This window comes from Cebus imitator, unplaced genomic scaffold (assembly GCF_001604975.1).
Source record: "Cebus imitator isolate Cc_AM_T3 unplaced genomic scaffold, Cebus_imitator-1.0 Scaffold111, whole genome shotgun sequence".
Taxonomy (NCBI): Eukaryota; Metazoa; Chordata; class Mammalia; order Primates; family Cebidae; genus Cebus; species Cebus imitator.
In genome coordinates this window covers 796,348-819,583 of record NW_016107426.1, presented here as the reverse complement: position 1 = coordinate 819,583, position 23,236 = coordinate 796,348, and the positions used below count along the sequence as shown (strand labels likewise).

The 23,236-nt window shown below is 46.8% G+C and overlaps 1 protein-coding gene across 5 annotated transcripts in view; it reads left to right on the top strand.

Moving 5' to 3' along the window:
• The window catches only part of ABCC5 (ATP binding cassette subfamily C member 5), a 94,172-nt gene that overhangs the window by 63,047 nt on the left and 7,889 nt on the right, over positions 1-23,236 (top strand). For all 5 annotated transcript variants that reach the window (XM_017538308.2, XM_017538312.2, XM_017538310.2 and 2 more), the window contains 8 exons: positions 781-927; positions 1,211-1,340; positions 2,975-3,128; positions 3,219-3,347; positions 5,866-6,052; positions 7,398-7,487; positions 11,184-11,373; positions 15,528-15,687. In XM_017538308.2, coding sequence (XP_017393797.1) covers positions 781-927; positions 1,211-1,340; positions 2,975-3,128; positions 3,219-3,347; positions 5,866-6,052; positions 7,398-7,487; positions 11,184-11,373; positions 15,528-15,687 — 1,187 coding nt within the window. The remainder of the gene's footprint in view (positions 1-780; positions 928-1,210; positions 1,341-2,974; positions 3,129-3,218; positions 3,348-5,865; positions 6,053-7,397; positions 7,488-11,183; positions 11,374-15,527; positions 15,688-23,236) is intronic.

The following is a 23,236-nucleotide window of genomic DNA, read 5'->3' as shown; positions in this document are numbered from 1 at the left end:
TGTACTGCTGTAAAGAAATACCCAGGACTGGGTAATTTATAAGGAAAAGAGGTTTAATTGACTCACAGTTCCACAGAACAGGGGAGGCCTCAGGAAACTTACAATCATGGTGGAAGGCAAAGGAGAAGCAGGCACCTTCTCGACAAGGTGGCAGAAGAGAGAGAAGAGAGTGTGTGTAGGGGCTCAGATCTCGTGAGAACTCACAATCATGACGAGAATAGCATGGGGGAAACCACCCCATGATCCAGTCACCTCCCACCAGGCCCCTCCCTCAACACCTGGGGATTACAATTCAAGATGAGATTTGGGTGGGGACACAAAACCTAACCATATCACGTTAGAACAGAGTGAAAGAGGGCTAGGTGCGGTGGCTCAGGCCTGTAATCCCAGCGCTTCGGGAGGCCTAGGCGGGTGGATCACTTGGGGCTGGGAGCTTAAGACCGGCCTGGCCAACATGACGAAACCCCCTCTGTACTAAAAATACAAAAATTAGCTGGGCATGGTGGTACACACCTGTAATCCAAGGTACTTGGGAGGTTGAGGCTTGAGAATTCCTTGAATTCAGGAGGCAGAGGCTGCAGTGAGCCATAATCACACCACTGCACTCTAGCCTGGCCGACAGAGCGAGACACTGTCTCAATAAAAAAGGGAGAAAGAGGTGGACAGAGCTGTGACCAGGCCTCAGGGTTGGCACCCTGCCTTTGAGCTGAGAATGGCGCCGAGCAGGGGCTCTTGGCAGCCGTTAGGAGTCTTGCCTCACAGAGCTTTGGCTTCAAACAGAACACCACTGTGACTCGAGGGAACGAGACCTCGGTGAGTGACAGCATGAAGGACAATCCTCGTATGCAGTACTATGCCAGCATCTACGCCCTCTCCATGGCAGTCATGCTGATCCTGAAAGCCATTCGAGGAGTTGTCTTTGTCAAGGTAAGCAGTGGTGGGCGGCCTCTGCCCTCCTCCCTGGTGACCTGTGGTCAGGCTTTGGCCTGGTGTCTCTCAGTTCATGCTGGGTATGGGAGCTCCCTTAAGCAGGATGGCCTCGGCTGAGATGACTCATATCCTGTTAGCCTCTGCCTTTTCTCACTTGCCACCCATCCCCCTGACCACCTGCACCTCCCCGCTTTGGGAGCAGATGCGCTACGGAGCAGTTCTCTGGACAGGTAGGAATGGAGCCATTCCTGGGCCCTGACCACTCTGCTCTGCTCCTCAGGGTACACTGCGAGCTTCCTCCCGGCTGCATGACGAGCTTTTCCGAAGGATCCTTCGAAGCCCTATGAAGTTTTTTGACACTACCCCTACAGGGAGGATTCTCAACAGGTTTTCCAAAGACATGGATGAAGGTATTTCTCACTGAGCCCTTTTTTTTATGCTCTGGGGCTCACTGTACTTCCAGCCTTCTAGATGATTCTCCAGATGTGCAGATCTGGCTGTCTGTAGATCCTGAGAGCACAGTGGCTGCTGGTGTTTTCGCCAGGAACATTGCATCTGAGTTTTCGGTCTTGTTTGACCTGAAAACAAGTTCAGTGGATTGAGTCAGCAGAAGGGCTTTGAACAGAGGCATCTGAGATTCTGAAACACACACAGATTTTGAAGCAATGCATTGGTTTCTGGATGCCTACAACCTGACAGGTTTTCTGGCTGTTGTATGGGCTGTGCCTGCACCTGAAATGAAATACTGTACCCCCACAGTTCAGAGTAAAGCCCCTGACATTGACGGAGGGCTTCCTGTGTGACAAGCAGCGTGCTCAGTGTCATGCACGTTCTCTTCATCCTCACAGCAGCGTGTCGGTGGGTGGCGTTTCACCCCTTGCATACACAAGAAAGCCGCCATCTGGAAAGGTCAAAGGACTTGCCCAAGACACAGCTATTGAGTAACAAAGCTGGAGATTGAGCGCAGATCTTTTTGACCCCAAAGCTAATGGTTTTAATTGCTGCACTGTGGCTGCCTTCATAAAAGGACTTTGTTTCAAGCATTGACAGGCCATTGGAAAGCCATGGCCAGAGGTAACAAGGAATCAGAACTACCCCTGAAACTCGAACTGATGCATAACGTCTTCCCATTGCTGCTGAACACACATGCACACACGCCCACGAATGGAAAAAAGAAAAATAAATAAATAATATCAACATGTCTGGAATTTGCATGAAAATATTTTAGCCACAAGGAAAAAGAGGTGGGGTGGGGAGACACCCAAAAAGAGATGAAAGTTGGTAACGTTCTCTTCCTTTAACCTTTGTTCATGTTTAAACATTTTGCACAATGACTGGGCGTGGTGGCTCATACCTGTAATCCCAGCACCTCAGGAGGCTGAGGCGGGCAGATCATGAGGTCAGGAGATTGAGACCATCTTGCTAACACCGTGAAACCCCCGTCTCTACTAAAAGTACAAAAAATTAGCTGGATGCGGTGGCACACGCCTGTAATCCCAGCTACTTGGGAGGCTGAGGCAGGAGGATCACTTGAACCGGGGAGGTGGAGGTTGCAGTGAGCTGAGATCGTGCCACTGCACCCAGCCTGGGGGACAGAATGAAACTGTCTCAAAAAAAAAAAGTTTGCACAACAGAAAATGTCTTGACTGTTAATGGCAGTTCACTGGTATTGGTAAGAATATAGTTTTTGTTTTCTTCTTCACATATTTATTTTCCAAACATTTTTTTTTCAAGCAGGAATACACTGTCATAGAAAGCAATTCCAAACATTTTAAAATAAGCATATATTACTTTTAAAGGGGGAAAATGTTTAAATGAGTGGGGCAGGAAGTAAACCAAGGAAAGGGAGTGGAGTAAGGATTTTCTTGAGACAAAAAAAAAAAATCCAAGCATTCAGGTTTCTAAATTTTTCTTTGCTCAGAATGTTTAAAGACAACATCACAAACTTCAGATAGGGATGTTGTGGAACCTCTTTTTGTTTTTTTAAATTTTCAGCGCCATTTTCCCCACAGTCTGACACTTGCTCCTTTACTGGTTTCCGCAGTTGACGTGCGCCTGCCGTTCCAGGCCGAGATGTTCATCCAGAATGTTATCCTGGTGTTCTTCTGCGTGGGAATGATTGCAGGAGTCTTCCCGTGGTTTCTCGTGGCAGTGGGGCCCCTCGTCATCCTCTTCTCAGTTCTGCACATTGTCTCCAGGTAAATAGGAAGTGTTGGTGTCTGCTGGGGCCAAGGAGAAGCCTGAGTGGCTGGGCGGCTGCTGTGACACGGAGCTCATTCTCTCTCCAGGGTCCTGATTCGGGAGCTGAAGCGTCTGGACAATATCACACAGTCACCTTTCCTCTCTCACATCACGTCCAGCATACAGGGCCTTGCCACTATCCACGCCTACAATAAAGGGCAGGAGTTTCTGCACAGGTTTGTCCTGGTGGGGGCCAGAGGCCTCAAAGGGGAGTCAGCATTTGATATGGGTCTGGGAGGCTCTTCAAGATCAGAGACATGGATTATAAAGCTCATTACCAAGAGTATTCATGATTTATTTAATGGAATTATCTCTGATTAAAATCCAGTTGCTTGGCAGGACTTCTTTCTGAGCAAATGAGAAAACAAAAATACAGATTTGGGCGCATGCAGCATCATGTGCCTGTAGTCCCAGCTACTCAGGAGGCTGAGGTGGGAGGTTGGCTTGAGCCCAGGTGTTCAAGTCCAGCCTGGGCAGTATAGTGGATCCCATCTTAAAACAAAATACAAAGAAAAAACCCCACAGATCTGGAGTCTATTAGCCTTTGGTCCTGAAAAGCTATATTTGATGGAGCTTTGCCTTTTCTTTTAAATAGTAAAAGGTAGCTATTGACATTTGAGTAGATTTTATTTAAGCATCAAATATTGTTTCTTTGTGAAACTTAACGTACATTGTCATTGTGAAGATTTGTATTAATAAGACATTGGAACTAACTTATAATATTCTTCAATATAGGACAGGCTGAATAAGCTATGGTCTATCCATAGAGTACCATGTGATCCTTAAACAGAATGAGGCAGCTCCATAGGTACTGATAGGGAATGATCTCCAGCGTCTATTAGTGAGAGAGCAGGGTATAGATGTGTGTATTAATATATTATATGCTACCTTTGAGTATGTGTTTGTATGTATAACATTTAGAACATCAGGCTGGGCACAGTGGGTCATGCCTGTAATCCCAGTACTTTGGGAGGCTGAGGCAGGTAGATCACCTGAGGTCAGGAGTTCGAGAACAGCCTGGCCAACATGGTGAAAACCTGTCTCTACCAAAAAAACAAAAAAATAAACCAGACGCGGTGGTGCGCGCCTGTAATCCCAGCTACTCGGGAGGCTGAGGCAGGAGAATCTCACCCAGGGATGCAGAGGTTGCAGTGAGGCTAGATTGCGCCACTGCACTCCAGCCTGGGTGACAAGAGCGAGACTCCATCTCAAAAAATAAAAATGAAAATTCAGAATATTTCTGAAAGGATTTTAAAAAACCCTGTTAGTTGCCACTGGAAGGGAGAACTGGGTAACTGAAAGATGGGAGGGAGACAGACTTGACTTTTCAAGGTAAACCTTTTGTAACTTTTAAATTTTCTATTCTGTATATATGTTGCCTATTGCAAAAGTTAGGTAATTATTTTTAGAGAGAAAATTTAGAAAGTTTAGAAAAAGACCGGGCATGGTGGCTGCCTGTAATCCCAGCACTTTGGGAGGCAGAGGCAGGCGGATCACCTGAGGTCGGGAGTTCGAGACCAACCTGACCAACATAGAGAAACCCTGTCTCTACTAAAAATACAGAAATTAGCCGGGCATGGTGGCGCGGCCATTCAGGAAGCTGAGGCAGGAGAATCACTTGAACCCGGGAGGCGGAGGTTGTGGTGAGCCAAGATCATGCCGTTGCACTGCAGCCTCATTTCCCACTCCAGGGCAACAAGAGCGAAACTCCATCTCAAACAAAAAGATAGAAAAGAAAAGAAAGTTTAGAAAAAATTATTTTCAAAACGTTAGGTGACTTAAAAAAAATAATTCCTAAACTTTAAGCAGAAAGACGAATTGAAATGTACTGAATACGTACAGATGGATCCCCACACACAGTAAATGTAGGTGCAATGAGGAAAACCACTGAGAGCAAATACAGCAGAATATTAACTCTGGTCTTAACGGGGTAATGAGATTACTGGACTTTTACATTTTCCTATTTTTATTGCATTTTCTAAATTTTCTCTAAAGAGTACATATTTTATTGTAAAGAGGAAAAGTGATTTTTCAAAGCAAAGCACATCTGCCCAGCAAAACTTCTGCTCTGGAGTTCTAGTGGTGCATGGTGCACTGAGCCTTCAGAGGGGTCTGGTCTGCTCTCTGGGACTCCTACTGATAGCCGTGCCGTGCTCCTTCAGCAGCGGCGAAGGTGCTGAGTCCTTTGCTGTGGTTTAGCTCACTTCTCCTGGTGCTTGACTCCATAGCTGGGGAACAGGTGCCATTCTGCAGTGACGGGGTGTGCGCACACTTGCGATATTCCCATATTCACTCTGAATTTCTTTTCCCTGGTCTTGAACCATTTCTGCTGTTTGCATTCTTTCTTTCTTTCAGAAAATACCCTCTGACCTAAGGTATTTTTGTAGTTTAACAGAAGCCTCTTTATTTCCCATGCTTGCTCTATGCTAAGGTAGATGTTCTTCCCTAACATCTTTAATAGCTTTTTTTTTTTTTAAGAGTAAGATTATAAAAACTTAATGTCCTTCTATGCATGCAGCCTAGAATGCCTCCAGAATTCCTAGAATAACCTCCTGGAGTTTCCACGGCATTCTCTCAGTCAGAAACAGGAAGTAGTTAAACATTGGCCCTCCGTCCCGTGGTTCAGTGAAGCTTTGACCATGCGCAGGGTTGTGTGGTACTTTCTTTGCCCATTGGGTGTGGTCTTTCTCACAGGTACCAGGAGCTGCTGGATGACAACCAAGCTCCTTTCTTCTTGTTCACGTGTGCGATGCGGTGGCTGGCTGTGCGGCTGGACCTCATCAGCATCGCCCTCATCACCACCACGGGGCTGATGATCGTTCTCATGCACGGGCAGATTCCCCCAGCGTATGCGGGTCTCGCCATCTCTTATGCTGTCCAGGTCAGTGCCTGGGATGGGAGCGTCATTGCTTGTTTGTGTCCTTCCTGTGCGGACATAGAAGAGGTATGACTTGGGGGGCTCCACCCTGAGCCGTTATTTTACCTCTGGACCCCTAGAGCTGCTCCTGGTCTGCTTTGACAGTAACAATCTGGATTTGACTGGGGCGGGTCGGGGTAGGAGAGAGGTAGGTGTGGAGTCCAGGAATAAAGGAATTAAACTCTGCCGTGCGTGTAAGAAATAGATGCGATTTTCCTCAAAAAGAAGGATGACCTTGAAAATGGTTTCTTAATTGTGAGCTTCTGTGTTCACCACCATCTCATCTCTGGCCTCTTCCTAGTCTTCTAAGAAATATAATAGACTCAGCATACTTCTTATGTGCATTTTCTTTTCTGGGCCCTGATTTTCCCCACACTGTTACATATATAAACCCTTCTGGCCCCTAGGGATGATTGAGGTCTTCAAATAGCTTAAAGAACTTTTGAGAACTGGAGCGCTAACTAGCTATTTTAAGGTACTGAGTAATTATGACCCTCTAAAATAATGGTATTGAGGTATGTTTTCAAGGAGTCTATATTTTAGAGAGATACAAACTGAAATATTTGTGGGTGAAATGATAAGCTATCTGGGATTTGCTTCCAAATAATAGGGGGGTGGGGTAGGAATGGAAAGGAATGCAGATGAAACAGTATTGACTGTAATTGATCATTTTCACAGTGGAGTTTTGGTGCCTGGGAGTTCATTATGCTACTCTTCCTACTCTTGTATGTTTGCCATTTTTCTGTATTGAAAAGATAAAAATAAGTGAAGGAACCCCAGAGATATGTGTCTTCACAGACACCCCAAGATGTCCATCCACATTTTGCAATTTACTTGACAATTGGTTGGGGAATCTGCAGTCTGTGGAGCACCTGGGCTCCAGGTTCACTCATTTCCCAGCATTATATAGCTGATTTGACTTTCCTGGAAGCATTCTTACTATGGAACAATGGAGTTTAATATCTCCATTTGTTTTAACTCCCACAAACAAGCTCACATACCAGTAGGAAGTCCAGAAGTGAATCAGCTGCAGATGCGTGCAAATTGGAAATGTAAAGATGAATAGAAAGGCTTTGGGTACAAGAAAGTAGCCCCAGCAGCGCCACGATACTGCCTGCTTTCACTGAGCGTTGCGGTTGATGAGGGAGTGACAGGCTTGTCTTAAAAGCTAAGAATAACCAGGTCCAGACGACCAGCTGCTGCGTCTGCCCAGTTCTTAGTGGTCCTCTAGATGAAGGAAGTTCTCCAGCACTGGCCTGGCGTGTATTGATAATGAGCCATCTCTTTGATTGTTGCTTTCCATTATCAGTTAACAGGGCTGTTCCAGTTTACGGTCAGACTGGCATCTGAGACAGAAGCTCGATTCACCTCGGTGGAGAGGATCAATCACTACATTAAGGTCAGACTGCTGTAGGCCTTTCACCGTGAGATGACTCCTTGGAGTCAGTTTACCCTTTGCTGCCTCAGCTGGGTATGCAAGGAGGAGGCTTGTGTTCTCTGCCTGTGTAATCCCACAGAATCTCTCCACCGTGCTTGGAATGGGGAAGAGATTACTATAAGCATTTCTAAGTGTATTTGTAAATTATGTTGAGTTGAGAACTTCATTGGCTAATTGCCAGAATGTTCAGAATCTCGTCAGTTCAGCCTGACTGATGCAGCATTTTCCTGCACTGTTTGAAACCATGCATTGTTTCAATTCTTACCATAGTCCAATTGTTCTTAATCAGGGATTAAACCCTGTTGAGCTTTTGGCAAGACAAATGTGGCCTCATCTCTGGAGATTCTGTTGCAGTGGATTGGGGTGGGACCCAGGCTCCTGTGATTTGAAAAGCTCCATAGCTAATTCTAAACTCCTCTCCCAGCTTACAGACGAGTGAATTTAACTGATACTGAGAGTATCCAGCTCTTCCCACCTTTCCTTAGGAGCCCCTTCCATCTTGCCATGGGTGGCAGGCATCTTGCTGCTGTCCTAATTGGAACTCTTAAAGCAATTTCCTACAGGGGTGTATTAGACCGTTTTCACACTGCTGTAAAGAACTACCTGAGACTGGGTAATTTATAAAGAAAAGAGGTTTAATTGACTCGCAGTTCCACAGGCTGTACAGGAAGCATGGCTGGGAGGCCTCAGGAAGCACAGTCATAGCGTAAAATGAAGGGGAAACAAGCACATCTTCCTGTGGAAGAGAGCAGGAGAGAGAGAGAAGGTGAAGTGCCCCACACTTTCAAACAACCAGATCTCACGAGAACTCACTCACTCTCAGAACAGCACAGGGGAAGTCCACCCCCTGATTCAGCCATCTCCCACTAGGCCCCTCCCCTGACACATGGGGATTATTATACAATTCAAGGCGAGATTTGGGTGGGGACACAGAGCCAAACCAATTCAAGAGGTGTCCAATCATTTGGCTTCCCAGGGCCACACTGGAAGAATTTGACGTGTGGCCCAAGACGTGAAATAGAATACTAACGATAGCTGATGAGCTAAAATAAAAAATTGCAAAAAAAATCTCATAATGTGTTAAGAAAGTTTATGAATTTGTGTTGGGCCACATCCAGAGCTGTCCTGGGCTGCATGTAGCCTGAGGGCCACAGATTGGACAAATTTGCTTATAAAGAAGCAGCATCGTGAATAGTTAGGATTCTTAAATTAAATTCAATTCTTGAGAGTTATCTATTTTATCGAACTGTTGTGATACTTTACAAGCATCTGTGTCATTGTTTATATGTGAAGAATATATTGAGTTCTCAACACTTGACTTTGAAACAGTTTTGAAAAGTTAACTTTTTTTTCTTTTTCTTCTTTTGAGAGAGGATCTCATTTTGTCACCCAGGCTTGAGTGCAGTGGCACAAATACGGCTCAGTGCAGCCTCAATCTCCCAGGTTCAAGTGATCCTCCCACCTCAGCCCCCGACGTAGCTGGGACTACAGGCATGCGCCACTAGGCCCGGCTAATTTTTGTATTTTTTGTAGAAATGAGTTTCACCTTGTTGCCCAGGCTGGTCTCAAACTCCTGGGCTCAAGCAGTCTGCCTCTGCTTCCACCTCCCAAAATATTGGGATTATAGACATGAGCCACAGTGTCTGGCCTGAAAAATTACTCTTTCAGTTGGGAACTGAGTGTATGTAAACTGGATTTTCTAGTAGAGATGTATTTCACTGGTTTGTTTTGACAGTGAGCCTCATTAGTGGTAGACTCTTTCTTTCTCTTTTTTTTTTGAGATAGAGTCTCACTCTGTTGCCAGGCTGGAATGCCGTGGCGCAGTCTCGGCTCACTTTAAACTCTACCTCCCGGGTTCAAGTGATTCTCTTGTCTCAGCCTCCTGAGTAGCTGGGACTACTGGCGAGCGCTACCACGCCCAGCTAATTTTTGTATTTTTAGTTGAGATGGGATTTCACCATGTTGGCCGGGATGATCTCGATCTCTTGACCTCATGAGCCACCATGCCCAGCCAGTGGTAGAAATATTTCTTACAAAAAGCTTACAAATGAATAGCTTTCTTATTCTCAGAAAGGATGGCAGGTGGCCTCCCAGAGTGTCTAGTAATAGCTCTTTTTTTTTTTTTTTAAACGGAGTTTTGCTCTTGTTGCCCAGGCTGGAGTGCAATGGAGCTATCTTGGCTCACCACAACCTCTACCTCCTGGGTTCAAGCGATTCTCCTGCCTCAGCCTCCCAAGTAGCTGGGATTACAGACATGTGCCACAATGCCCGGCTGATTTTGTATTTTTTAGTAGAGATGGGGTTTCTCCATGTTGGTCAGGCTGGTCTCAAACTCCCAACCTCTGGTGATCCACCCACCTTGGCTTCCCTAAGTGCTGGGATTACAGGCGTGAGCCACCGTGCCTGGCCAGCTCATATTTAATGTTTAGAAATTAGCCTCTTTGCACACTGTCCTGGTATGTAGGTGGACCCGTGTGTGTACATATGGGTGTGCAGTGTTTGAGTTAATGTGATGGTTGGTGAGAGCCTCGTGCTGGAGAAGTCAGGATTACAGTCAGTGGTGGTACAAAGTGGACTCTGCTAAAACCGGTCACATTTCAGAGGCCTGCCTTTCCCAGGGACTGTCCCAACACAGAGTCCTTCCAGCCTGGTGTTTTAGACTTAAGGCTCAGCCACCCGGTCTTTGGCCTTTACTTCACCTATAAGGCTGTATACTCCATGGCCAATTGCCAGAGAGTTTTAAATGATCAAGAGATGGCTGGGTGCAGTGGCTCACGCCTGTAATCCCAGCACTTTGAGAGGCCAAGGTGGGCGGATCACAAGGTCAGGAGTTTGAGACCAGCCTGGCCAACGTGTTGTAACCCCGTCTCTACTAAAAATACAAAAATTAGCTGGGCATGGTGGTGTGTGCCTGTAGTCCCAGCTACTTGGGAGGTTGAGGGAGAAGAATTACTTGAACCCAGGAGTTAGAGGTTACAGTGAGCTAAGATTGTGCCACTGCACTCCAGTCTGGGTGACAGAGCGAGACTCTGTCTCAAAAAAAAAAAAAAAAAAGATTAAGAAATATGATTGTTGATGACAAAAATTACCCAAGAAGTTATATCACAGTATTTTAGAGCTGGAATAGATTTTCAATATCATCTAATCCACTCTCCACAATTTGCAGATAAGAAACAAAGATGCAGAGAGAAGTGATCTGTCCAGGTCACACGGTGGCAAAATTAGAATTAGGGTCTGTGTCTCCTGGATTGACCCAGATATGCCAGAATGCCAGGATCCAATTAGATGCTCAGTAAATACTGGTTTTCTTCCTTTGGGTTTAGGCCAGTGGCTATCAAATGGTAGAATCCTGTCAAAGAATTTCAGTAAAAACTGCTGTGGTGGAAGGCCTCATGTCTGCCTGTGTCGATTTTCCCTTGGCCCCCAAGGCGGCTTTGTGGAAGGATTCCCTGAGACGGAGGGTAGCCTGTACACCACTTCCGTCCCCAAGCTGCTGCTAAGAGCCGCTACACTTAATAGCCACTGTGAGCAAGGTGACAGGGTGGCAGCTACCTCTGTGTGGCTACTGTGTTGCCCTGATTTTATTTCTCTGTGACAAAGCCTGCAGCTCCCCAAGAATCTGTGATCAGTCTGAACCAACCACTTCCTTCTCCCCAGACTCTCTCCTTGGAAGCACCTGCCAGAATTAAAAACAAGGCTCCCTCCCCTGACTGGCCCCAGGAGGGAGAGGTGACCTTTGAGAATGCAGAGATGAGGTACCGAGAAAACCTCCCTCTCGTCCTAAAGAAAGTATCCTTCACGATCAAACCTAAGGAGAAGATCGGCATTGTGGGGCGGACAGGATCAGGTAAGGATGTGCAGAGCCTTCTTTGAATCCATTGGAGTGTAGCAGTTTATGAATATCACGTTCATCCCTTTCAACCAGATCCTCATTTGTTTGATAAGTGATTAGGGTCTCAGCCCCCACTAAAACCAATTTTCTAGGCTTATTTTTGAGCCTGCTTTGATGTCATTAAGTGCTTTTCCCAGTCATAAATGTGCACATTCTCAATGCAGAACACAGGCACACACCAGAGTAAGAAAGAGGAGCAGCACCCACAGTGCTGCTACCCAGAGAGAAGCACTGGTCACATTTTGGTAGCTAGCGTGTTAGGCTTCCTCTAGTAATGTGTACAAAAATGTGGTCGTTGACACACGCTCTTTCCTGGCCTTCTCTTAAAACTATCAGTAGGCTAGGCGCAGTGGCTCATGCCTGTAATCCCTGCACTTTTGGAGGCCAAGATGGGTGGATCACCTGAGGAGTTTGACACCAGCCTGAATAACATGGTGAAACCCCGTCTCTACTGAAAGACAAAATGAGCTGCGCGTGGTGGCGGGCGCCTGTAATCCCAGCTGCTCAGGAGGCTGAGGCAAGAGATCACTTGAACCCTGGAGGTGGAGGTTGCAGTGAGCTGAGATCATGCCATTGCACTCCAACCTGGGTGACAGTGAGACTCCATCTCAAAAAAAAAAAGAGATGTGTAACTGTAGATCCTTTAGATTTCTAGGGTCAGAACTTGAGTAATTTACTTCTTTATCACTTTTGTTCCTGAATAGCATTTCAAAGAGGGAACTTTTTACTGTCTTCTTTTACTGTCTCGCATAAGAGCTATCTTTGATTCCGTTTTCATTAGCTTTCCAGGCTCCATGCTTCTTTGGCATCAAAACTCTTTTAGGTTTTTTTCTTTGCCATTAAAACAAACACACACAAAAAAACACCTCTTTTCTGGCCAGTTTATTTTAAAGAACTCTGTAAGGAAGAAAAGGAAAAAGCCATTTCCTGCTTTCTGTTTGAGGGAAGTCAAGACGAGACACTGCCCCAGGTCCTTCATGCTGGAAGGGAATCTTCAGCCAAGCAGGGTGGCTGTCCCCAAAGCTTTCTACTGTTCTTTCCCTCGAGTGCCTCTGCTGCATGGTCCCAGGGGTACACAGCTCCCCTGAAAGCTGACCAGTGTCCCTTCCTGTGATTTCCCTTTAGCACAGGTGAGACAGGCCAAAACAGGCACCACGACTTCATTAACAGTAGTTAGTGACAGAAGAGAAATAAACAAGAAAAAGCAAATAGGGCTGGGCTCAGTGGCTCCCACCTGTAATCCCAGCACTCTGGGAAGCCGAGGTGTGTGGATCACCTGAGATCAGGAGTTCAAGACCAGCCTGGCCAACATGGTGAAACCCCATCTCTACTAAAAATACAAAAAAGTAGTCAGGCGTGGTGGGCGCCTGTAATTCCAGCTACTCGGGAGCTGAGGCAGGAGAATCTCTTGAACCCAGGAGGCAGAGGTTGCAGTGAGCCGAGATCATGCCACTGCACTCCAGCCTGGGCAACAAGAGTGAATCTCAAAATAGAAAAACTTGATTTACACTCTGGTCCTTGGAAACTGCTGTGGTCATGTCAGTCAAGGGCAGCACCATGCGGACTTCACTGCCTTCCTTACCAGCACATTCCATCAGGGCAAAGGTAGTTAGATTCGGAGGACTCAAGTCTTCGAGCCCAGGAGGTCCAGACCTAGGCACCTTTTGTTAAAGCGGAACGACTTGACCCATTGCTTTGGGCACCATTCCTTCCTTAGCTTAGCTCTTCAGGCACTGCGTCGGCCCAGAGGGAGTGTCTCCCTCCACTGTTTCTATCTGGGAAAGGGGCCAGTAACTGAGTCCCCCAACCCTGAACAGACTCATTCATTTCTCTCTCTCTTTTTTTTTTTTTGAGACAGAGTTTAGCTCTGTCACCCAGGCTAGAGTGCTGTGGTGTGATCTCGGCTCTGGAGTAGCTGGGATTACAGGCATACGCCACCACGCACAGCTAATTTTTTAAATTTTTTTTTAGTGAGACAGGGTTTTGCCATGTTTGCCAGGCTGGTCTCAAACTGCTGGCCTCAAGTGATCTACCCACCTTGGCCTCCCAAAGTGCTGGGATTACAGGTGTGAATCACTGCACCCACCAGCATGGTGTCATTCATTTCTAGGAGGAGAACCATCCTGCTGGACGAACCAGCTTTCCTAACTCGTTTCTGGTATGTGAGGATTCCTGTATTAGGAAGAGGACACTAATACACTCTCCAAATACAGCTTCTTCACGTTTCCTGGGTGTTACTTCTTCCAGGTTTTATGGATGTTTTTCATTTCCCATTAGGCTGTCAGAGGTATGCCCAGGGGACAGATCCCAACAGTGGGGTTGGTGTAGCCACTGGAGCAGAGCAGGCTGTTTGTGCTCTCCATGAGTGCTTGAAGAGAGCGTCGTGGTGATCTCGATGAGGCCCTCACGAGAGGTCTTTCATGGCATAGCGGCAGGAGAAGGGTGGGAAGGTCAGGAACCAAGCGCTCAGCCAAGGAAAAGTGACCCGACACTAAAACCCTGTAGTTCTGAATCTAAACCATGGAAGCAAGTTGCAGAAAGGTAGACAGGACGATGGCAAACTTCTTTTCTTTTTGGCACTATAGAGAGAGCGCCTTTTAAATGCTTGAATCCTTTGACTTACTAATTTCACTTCTAAGATTCTTTCCAAGGAAATCGTCTGAGGTAGCAGTAAAGTGTCAGCACTAAGACATAGGACACAACATTATTGTAAGTTTTACATAAACTACATCCACCATGCCCAGCCAATACAATGTTGAGTGAAAAACGCAATTGCAGTATTGTATTTCTGATATGATCTCAACTCTGAGGAAGTGTGCCCCAAATGATAGAAGTGAGATTATGGGAAATTGATAATGTCGTCTCGTATTACCTATGTAAACTTTTCAAATGAAGATTCAGTTAACCTGTTCTGATCACTCTAATAACACTGACCCCAAACCTGCTTCTCTGCCATAGTGTCCTATCATGATAGAACCACTGACAGCCACTCACTGACTCCAGGCAAAACCTCCTTCCCATGTGTTTATTTTTCCCTGGAACTTCTTATTCCCCAACTGCTGCTGTGGCTACAGGAGGCCTTGCCTTAGTGTCTGTCTCAGCTGCAATAAGGGGATGGGGCATCCTCTGGTCTGCCCCTCAGCTGCTTGCTGTAATATCTCTGTTCTCCTGACTTTGCCTAAGAAGTTAAGCTGGCCAGGCACGGTGGCTCATGCCTATAATCCCAGCACTTCTGCAGGTCGAGGTGGATGGATCACCTGAGGTCGGGAGTTTGAGACCAGCCTCACCAACATGGTGAAACACCATCTCTATTAAAAATACAAAATAGGGCCGGGCGTGGTGGCTCAAGCCTGTAATCCCAGCACTTTGGGAGGCCAAGGCGGGTGGATCACAAGGTCAAGAGATCAAGACCATCCTGGTCAACATGGTGAAACCCCGTCTCTACTAAAAATACAAAAAATTAGCTGGGCATGGTGGTGCATGCCTGTAATCCCAGCTACTCAGGAGGCTGAGGCAGGAGAATTGCCTGAACCCAGGAGGCGGAGGTTGTGGTGAGCCAAGGTCACGCCATTGCACTCCAGCCTGGGTAACATGAGTGAAACTCCGTCTCAAAAAAAAAAAAAAAAAAAATACAAAATAAACCAGGTGTGGTGGTACATGCCTGTAATCCCAGGTACTTGGGATGCTGAGGCAAGAGAATCACTTGAACCCGGGAGGCAGAGGTTGCAGAGAGCCAAGATCACACCATTGTACTCCAGCCTTCGCAACAAGAGCGAAACTCCGCCTCGGGGGGAAAAAAAAGGCATTAAGCTCTGTGTACCTGTTCCTGAGGTGACCAGGAGGCCTCTTTTCTGTTTTGCTCTTATGAAAATGGAATGGTCCCTTTCCCTCCTTCTCAGGCTGAAGCTGTGTGATTTGAAGGTGTCTGCTTGGTAGCTCAGGAAAATTAATCACTTTGTTCTATCATTTTATACATTATCTGAGTTAATCAGTTGAAATAACAACTGAATAGAAATAGAAAAGTAGCTGGCGTTGCCCTGAGGCCAACCCCCGTTGTCCTCACAGAATTTGCTAACAGCTTCTCTCTCTCGTGATTTCTGCCTCATCAGGGAAGTCCTCGCTGGGGATGGCCCTCTTCCGTCTGGTGGAGTTATCTGGAGGCTGCATCAAGATTGATGGAGTGAGAATCAATGACATTGGCCTCGCCGACCTCCGAAGCAAGCTCTCCATCATTCCTCAGGAGCCGGTGCTGTTCAGTGGCACTGTCAGGTGAGGACCCGAGCACTTGTCTGCCTTGCGCCTCACTTAGAGGCTGGGTGGGTGTGTGAGGCCTGGAGGTGCCAACGCTGCCCCCTGGGGCCTCGAGCTCACCATCTCTGGTCCAGTGCTTTCTCCACCGCACCACGGTGCTTGCTGGTACGGAAGTGAGAGGCAGCACTACGGCACAAGCGGCTTCATTGACTAAAGCGGGCAGGGAGGCCTGCAGCACAGCGCCAGGAGCGCAGAGATCTGGGCTCAGAGCTCTGCTCTGTGACTTCAGACGCGTTATTTAACCAGTCCTGTGCCTGTTTCCTCACTCCTAAGATGGGGATGCTTTAAAGACCTGTTGCTGTGGAGGGTGAATAAATTCATGTAAATCATATAAGCACAGGGCCTGGCAAATGGTAAGCGTCTAGTAAACGGAGCTGCTGTCATCAGCCTCATCACCAGCATCCTCATCTGCCTCCCACTCCATTCTGTCATCTCTCCTAGGTGGGCTAAAAGTTACAGTTGGTTTTTTTTTTGTTTTGTTTTTTGAGATGGAGTCTTACTGTGTCGCCCAGGCTGGAGTGCAATGGTACGATCTTGGCTCACAGCGACCTCCACCTCTCAGGTTCAATGATCTACTGCCTCAGCCTCCTGAGTAGCTGGGATTACAGGTGCCCTCCCCTACACCGGGCTAATTTTTGTATTTTTAGTAGAGACTGGGTTTCACCATGTTAGCCAGGCTGGTCTTGAACTCCTGAGCTCAAGTGATCCACCCACCTCTGCCTCCCAAAGTGCTGGAATTACAGGCATGAGCCACTGCACCTGGCCTAAAGTTCCAGTTCCAATGGTGGCTTTCAGGCATTGTGGCTACTCATGGTATTTCATTTTCTAATATCTTCCCCTACCTCTGATACTCTGGAATTATGTCACTTTCTGAAATCTGCCAGCACATCAGAGATAAAAATCCCTCTTCTTGGTCTGTTAAAGTAGTAACGAAGGAGAAAACATCCCATTATCTTTCCTGAGCTTACTTGATTCTGCTTTCAGCCTTAAACTTCTGCCTCCTGAAAACAGTGGATTTCCATCACTTGGGTCCCTTTCTATTAAAAATAATTATTCTGAAAGTAATGGCACCAACCTAATTTCAGATGCTCATAGGCAGTGTTCAGACTTGTTTTAAAACTATCCCCTCCACCTTGGGAAATGGCATTTGAACTTGATGAACTTTGTAGATATCTTAGTCTGCTCAGGCTGCTGTATATAACAACATACCATAGACTGGTGGCTTAAACAACAGAAATTGAGTTCTCTCAGTTCTGGAGGCTGGGAAGGCCAGGATGGGTGTCGGCTGAGGGCCACCTTCCTGGTTAGCAGATGGCTGGCTTGCTGTGTCCTCACATGGCCTTTCCTCGGCTTGTGGCTGTGGTGTGTGCCTGCCGAAAGGAGAGAGCTCTTGTGTTCTCCTCTTCTTGAGGCGCCAACCTCATGATCTCATCTAAACCTCATCACTTCCTTACGGCCCCACCTCCAGATACCATCACGCTGGGTCAGTGTTTCCACATTGACTTTTGGGGGCACACAAACCTGTAGTCCATAGCAGTGTATCAGCAGAATTCTCACCTATGCTGTGAAGAGTCAACACTCTATAGGTTTATTTTGGTATTACTGTAATTGAATCTGGACAGCATACACTGCATCTGTGGTTGATAATAAACCATTTCCTTTGGGTATTGAGGTAATAAGGTCAGGCAAGCGATATCAGAAGATAATTAGAATTTATTGGCCGGGCGTGGTGACTCATCCCTGTAATCCCAGCACTTTGGGAGGCCTAGGCGGAGGGATCACCTGAGGTCAGGAGTTTGAGACCAGTCTGGCCAACATGGCGAAACCCCATCTTTACTGGAAATACAAAAATTAGCCAGGCATGGTGGTCCATGCCTGTGGTCCCAGCTACTTGAGAGGCTGAGGCAAGAGAATCACTTGAACCTGAGAGGCAGAGGTGGCAGTGAGCCGAGAACGTGCCACTGCACTCCAGCCCTGATGACAATGAGACTGTCTCAAAAGAAAACTAGAATTTATTGAAAATGAAAGCCTAAAATCAAGAAATTGGAAAAGTTGCCAAATTGGCTCTTTCATAAATCTCTCAATTTTTAGATGCCACAGGAACGTCTTTGAAAAACAAAAAAATTGGCCTTATAATATTTGGCTTTGGCTATAAGAACTGTTGTTTTTTTAATCATCAGTGGGAAGAGAATTAAGAAATAAAGCATGTTAAACTTGAGATGTCTTGTGAAAATGCTGCCACCAAAAAAGCCCGTTTTAATTTAAAAACTTTACAGCGTGTCTTTCGGGTTTGTGAACTGGGGGCTTCTAGAGTTGGTGGTTAAGAATTGGCCATGAGGCTGGGCACGGTGTCACACGCCTATAATCCTGTCACTTTGGGAGACCGAGGTGGAAGGATCACTGGAGCTCGGGAGTTTGAGACCACCCTGGGCAACATAGTGAGACGCAGTGAACTCTTACTTTTTAAAATTATTTAAAACTTTAAAAGAAAAAGAATTGACCATGGGCACATGCAGCTGGTGTGGTAGAGCATCGTGGACCTGCAGCTTTAGCGGAATTGGGACCATTTATCTTCGGAGAAAGGAAAGTTGGCTGCTTTGTGGAGAGCTCAGTAGTTGGTGCACTGCTGTCCTGGCTTTGTAGCTACTGAGCTTCGAGTGCAGCGTAGGAAGTCCGCTATGTAAACTGAGAAAATCATTTCGGTTCAAACACTGAGGAAACATTAAATGCCAGAGCTGTCCTTTATTCCCCTAAGGTTTCCTTTTATCCTCTAAGGTTCCTTAAGGTACTTTTTTTTTTTTTTTTTTTTTTTTTTCAGACAGAGTCTTGCTGTGTCGCCCAGGCTGGAGTTTCGGCTGACTGCAACCTCCGCCTCCTGGGTTCAAGTGATTTGTGTGCCTCAGCCTCCCGAGTAGCTGGGACCACAGGTGTGGGCCACCATGTCTGGCTAATTTTTGTATTTTTAGTAGAGATAGGGTTTCACCATGTTGGCCAGCTGGTCTCGAACTCCTGGCCTCAGGTGATCTGCCCACCTTGGTCTCCCAAAGTGCTGGTATTACAGGCGTGAGCCACCGCATCCAGCTGGTATTCTTTTGCTTTTCCTTAGAACATGGAAAGCCCATGATGAGTTTCCCAAGGCAAAGGCAGGATAGATGAACTTGTTCCTTAGCTGCCTCCTACAAACTCTGAATCTGGAAACTGTGCCTCTGCCTTATACACCACGGCACCATTAACCAGTATCGAGAGTGGGTACCTCTTCTTCAGATACCTGCAAACAATTAAAACTTGAAAGGATGGCTGGGCATGGTGGCTCACATCTTTAATCCCAGCACTTTGGGAGGCCAAGGTGGGTGGATCACCTGAGGTCAGGGGTTCAAGACCAGGCTGGCCAACATGGTGGAACCCCATCTCTACAAAAATAGAAAAATTAACCAGGCATGGTGGCGGGTGCCTGTAATCCCAGCTCCTGGGAGGCTGAGGTAGGAGAATTGCTTGAACCCAGGAGGTGGAGGTTGCAGTGAGCCACGATCGCATCATTGCACTCCAGCCTGGGCAACAGAATGAGACTCTGTCTCAACAACAGCAAAAAACTTGAAAGGAACTCTTAGAGGAGAAGCAAGGTAAAACCAAAATCAAACCAACAAAACTCAGAAGGTCACAAGATACACATTTCTGAGTTGTTCTGCGTAAAAATATCAGCTGAGTCATAGACCAGATAATTTGGGACCACACCCCTTCCTAGATTAACCAGAGGGTCAGTCTGTTCCGGGACCTGCAGCCCAGCCCTCCCTTACCCGTCTGTGGGCTTGAGCTCTCCTGCCTGTGTTTCTGCAGCTTCCTACTGTTTTGCCCTCATGATTGGCTCCAAGAAGAGAGGCCCCTTCTCATCCAGGCCTTAAAACACTTTTGCTAGCCTCCCTGTCTCATGGCCCTAGCTTCCCCCATTCTCCCAGAGCTCCCTGTGCTTCCTGGACCTAGAAAGCCCAGCCCTGGCCCCTGCCCTGGCCCCACAACTGGAGTGTTTTTCTCCTGAGGACTGTCTGGAGTCTGGCTAGGCTGACGGTGGGCTGTTCCTAGCTGTCACTCTGGTCTGTCTCTTGAGTCTTGGTCCCCGTGAGTGATGGGTACCTTGTCTACCTGGAGCACTTCTGCCTGGTGCCCATTCATTAACAAGAAGCAGTGTTCTCATTTCTTCTTCAGGTGCCCTCTCCTTTTGATCTGCTCATTAATTTTTTTTTTCTTTTTTTTGAGATGGAGGCTTGCTCTGTCACCCAGGCTGGAGTGCAATGGCACGATCTCTGCTCACCACAACCACCACTTCCCGGGTTCAGGGGATTCCCTTGCTTCAGCCTCCCCAGTAGCTCGGATTACAAGCATATACACCACTGCGCCTGGCTAGTTTTGGTATTTTTTGTAGAGATGGGATTTTGCCATGTTGGCCAGGCTGGTCTTAAACTCCTGACCTCAGGTGATCTGCCCGCCTCAGCCTCCCAAAGTGTTGGGATTACAGGCATGAGCCACCGTGCCTGCCACTAATCTGACTCTTAACAACGAAAAGCCAAAATCGGGCCATATTTCTGCATACCTCAAAATAAAGTTTCCTTTAGCTTCTGATAGAAGAAGGTATGTGAGTCTCAAAATCTCCCGCTCAGAAGAATAAAGCTGCTGTGAGGCACCCAGCACAGATGACAGGACAGTGTTTTCTGCTATACCAAGAGTGAATTGCGGCATCATCTCACACTTTGGGAGATAGTCTTAGCTTCATTTAGCGGTGGTCCATGTTGACTATTGCTAAAAATAAAATATAAAGAACCGAAGATGAAAATGTACCTTTGGCAAGATCAGGACTGCAGGGGTTCTGACTTAAAAATAACTGCCCTCCTGTTCAGACACTTTTCTTCCAATCACTTAACTGAATCCTTTTGATTAAGTGGATGCATAACTTTGCTTTCATTTCCATCTGTGGGTCAGACCTGGGACCGTCTGGCTTCTCTAATGAGGGTGGATGTTTTCCCATTCCTGATTGAGCTCCCTGCTGAGGAAGGTCTGGTCTGCCTTACTGTACACCGCCTGCGAGTGTGTGGAAATACTCCTTCTATACCTGGAGCCCATTGTTTCGTCTTCTGAGGCTCCTTCAGCTGGTGTGGTGGACCTAGGTGAACTGAATGTTAAGCCTGGGCTGGGCGCGGTGGCTCACGCCTGTAATCCCAACACTTTGGGAGGCCAAGGCCGGCAGATCATCTGAGATCAGAAGTTCGAGACCAGCCTGGCCAACATGGCAAAACCCTGTCTCTGCCAAAAAATACGGAAGTTTAGCCAGGTGTGGTGGTGCACACCTGTAGTCCCAGCCACTTGGGAGGCTGAGGCATGAGAATTGCTTGGACCTGGGGGGTGGGGCAGAGGTTGTAGTGAGCCAGGATCCTGCCACTGCAGTCCAGCGTGGGTGACAGAGTGAGACTGTCTCAAAAAAAAAAAAGTGTTAAGCCTGTTGCCGTGTTCCCCCATAGAAAATCTGATAGGGCCAGCTACTCAGTGGGCAGGAGACTGCGCTTCTGTGTACAGCTTCTCCGTGGTTTCACCTGCCGCAGTTTCACTTACCCATGATCAACCAGGGTCCAAAAATACGACATACTGTATTTTGCGGGAGACAGACCACAGTCCAATAACATTCATTACAGCTTATTGTTGTAATTGTTTGATTTCATTATTGTTAGTCTCTTACTGTGCCTAATTTATAAATTTAACTTTATCACAGGTATGTATATATTGGAAAAAAACCATAGCATTTGTAGGGTTCAGTGCTATTTGTGGTTTGAGGCATCCACCAGGGTGCCATGGAGCATATAGCGGGGGGACTCCATTCCTGCTCTTTGATCCAGGGGCTTCTGATGGACTCACCGTATTTGTTTCCCGGGGCTGTCATAAACTGTTTAAGCCACACAATGGGTGGCTTCAGACAACAAACATTTACCGTCTCTCAGTTCCAGGGGCTGGAAGTCTAAAACCAAGGTGTCAGTTGGGCCGTGCTGCCACCGAAACCTGTAGGGAAAGACCCTTCCTGGCCTCCTCCGGCTTCTCAGAGTTGCGGCCATCTTCAGCATTCCTTGGCTTGTGGGTGCATCCCTCTGGCCTCTGCCTCCAGTGTCACATGTTACCCTCCCAGTGTTCCTCCGCCTTCACATGGCCACCTCTTATAAGGACTGAGGGCCCACCCTTCTCTTACTCTGGTGTGGCCTCATCTTAACTGATCACATCTGCAATGACCCTATTTCCAGTTAAGGTCACATTCTTAGGTACTTCGGTGTCTTTTGGGGAGACACAGTTTAACCCATAACCCTGTACAGTATTAAACAACACTTCCTAGGCCAAGGGTGGGGGGAAGCAAGTACGTTCCAAGCGAGAAAATTGCAGTGCAAAGGGCAAGAGGCACAGGAAAGCAGGGCGGGTCAGAATCTCCCAGGAGATGGCGAGATTCCCAAATAGCAGGAATGAGGCAGTGCCAGCCACTCTCCTCCGCTAAGTGGAGTCTGTGATAAGGACGTGATTGTATTTGCATGCCTGTCGTTAGTAACCCAGATACGGAGACACGTGGCATACAGCGAAAGTCCATTTCTCCCAGAGATTTTCCTGTTTCTCACATGCCAGGCATAATCTTGTGAGGAAAGCAAATTATTCTTAACATTTTTTGGATTACCACGCCTCCAGATATTATGTGTAGATCAAGACAAGACATCAAAAATTCCTGTAACATCCCAATTTTCCACAGAATAGCTGTTCCACCACCAATTCTCCACCCTCATCCTCGGTGGCAAAGATAATTTTCTCCCGTGCTAACCCTTTCTAGTCCTGGCCAGGCACTGTGGCTCATGCCCGTAATCGCTGCACTTTGGGAGGCCAACATAGGATAATCGCTTGAGCCCTGGAGTTTGAGACCAGCCTGGGCAACATGGCAAAACCCCATCTCTACAAAAAATACAAAAATGACCTGGCATGTGCCTGTAGTCCCAGCTACTCAAGAGGCTGGGGTGGGAGGATAGCTTGATCTCAGGAGGAAGAAGTTGCAATGAGCTGAGATTGTACCACTGCACTCCAGTCTGGGTTATAGAGTAAGACGCTGTCTCAAAAAAAAAAAAAAAAAAAAAAAAAAAAAAAAAAAAAAAAGAAAGAAAAGAAAAAAAATACACACACGCACACACATATATATGTATATATGTAAATATAATTTCTAGTCCTGTTCTTTTCGTATCACCTCTGATTTCCTTGAGGTAGATACTGTTGGCACGGTAAGCAAGAATTGTCCCCAAACTGGTCTTCTGTGCCAGGAAAGTTCCTTTTTCTTTACTCATCCTTTATTCTTTCCCTCCTTCCTCCTCTCCCCTTCTCCTGGATCAGTTCCTTTTCCTGGTCAGGCCAGCTGTCATAGAGCCCCATACTCAGTGACAGCGCTGTGAGTCAGGTAGACCAAGAGAAACAGGGTGCTTTTCTAAGTTTGTACGTATGGAGAAAT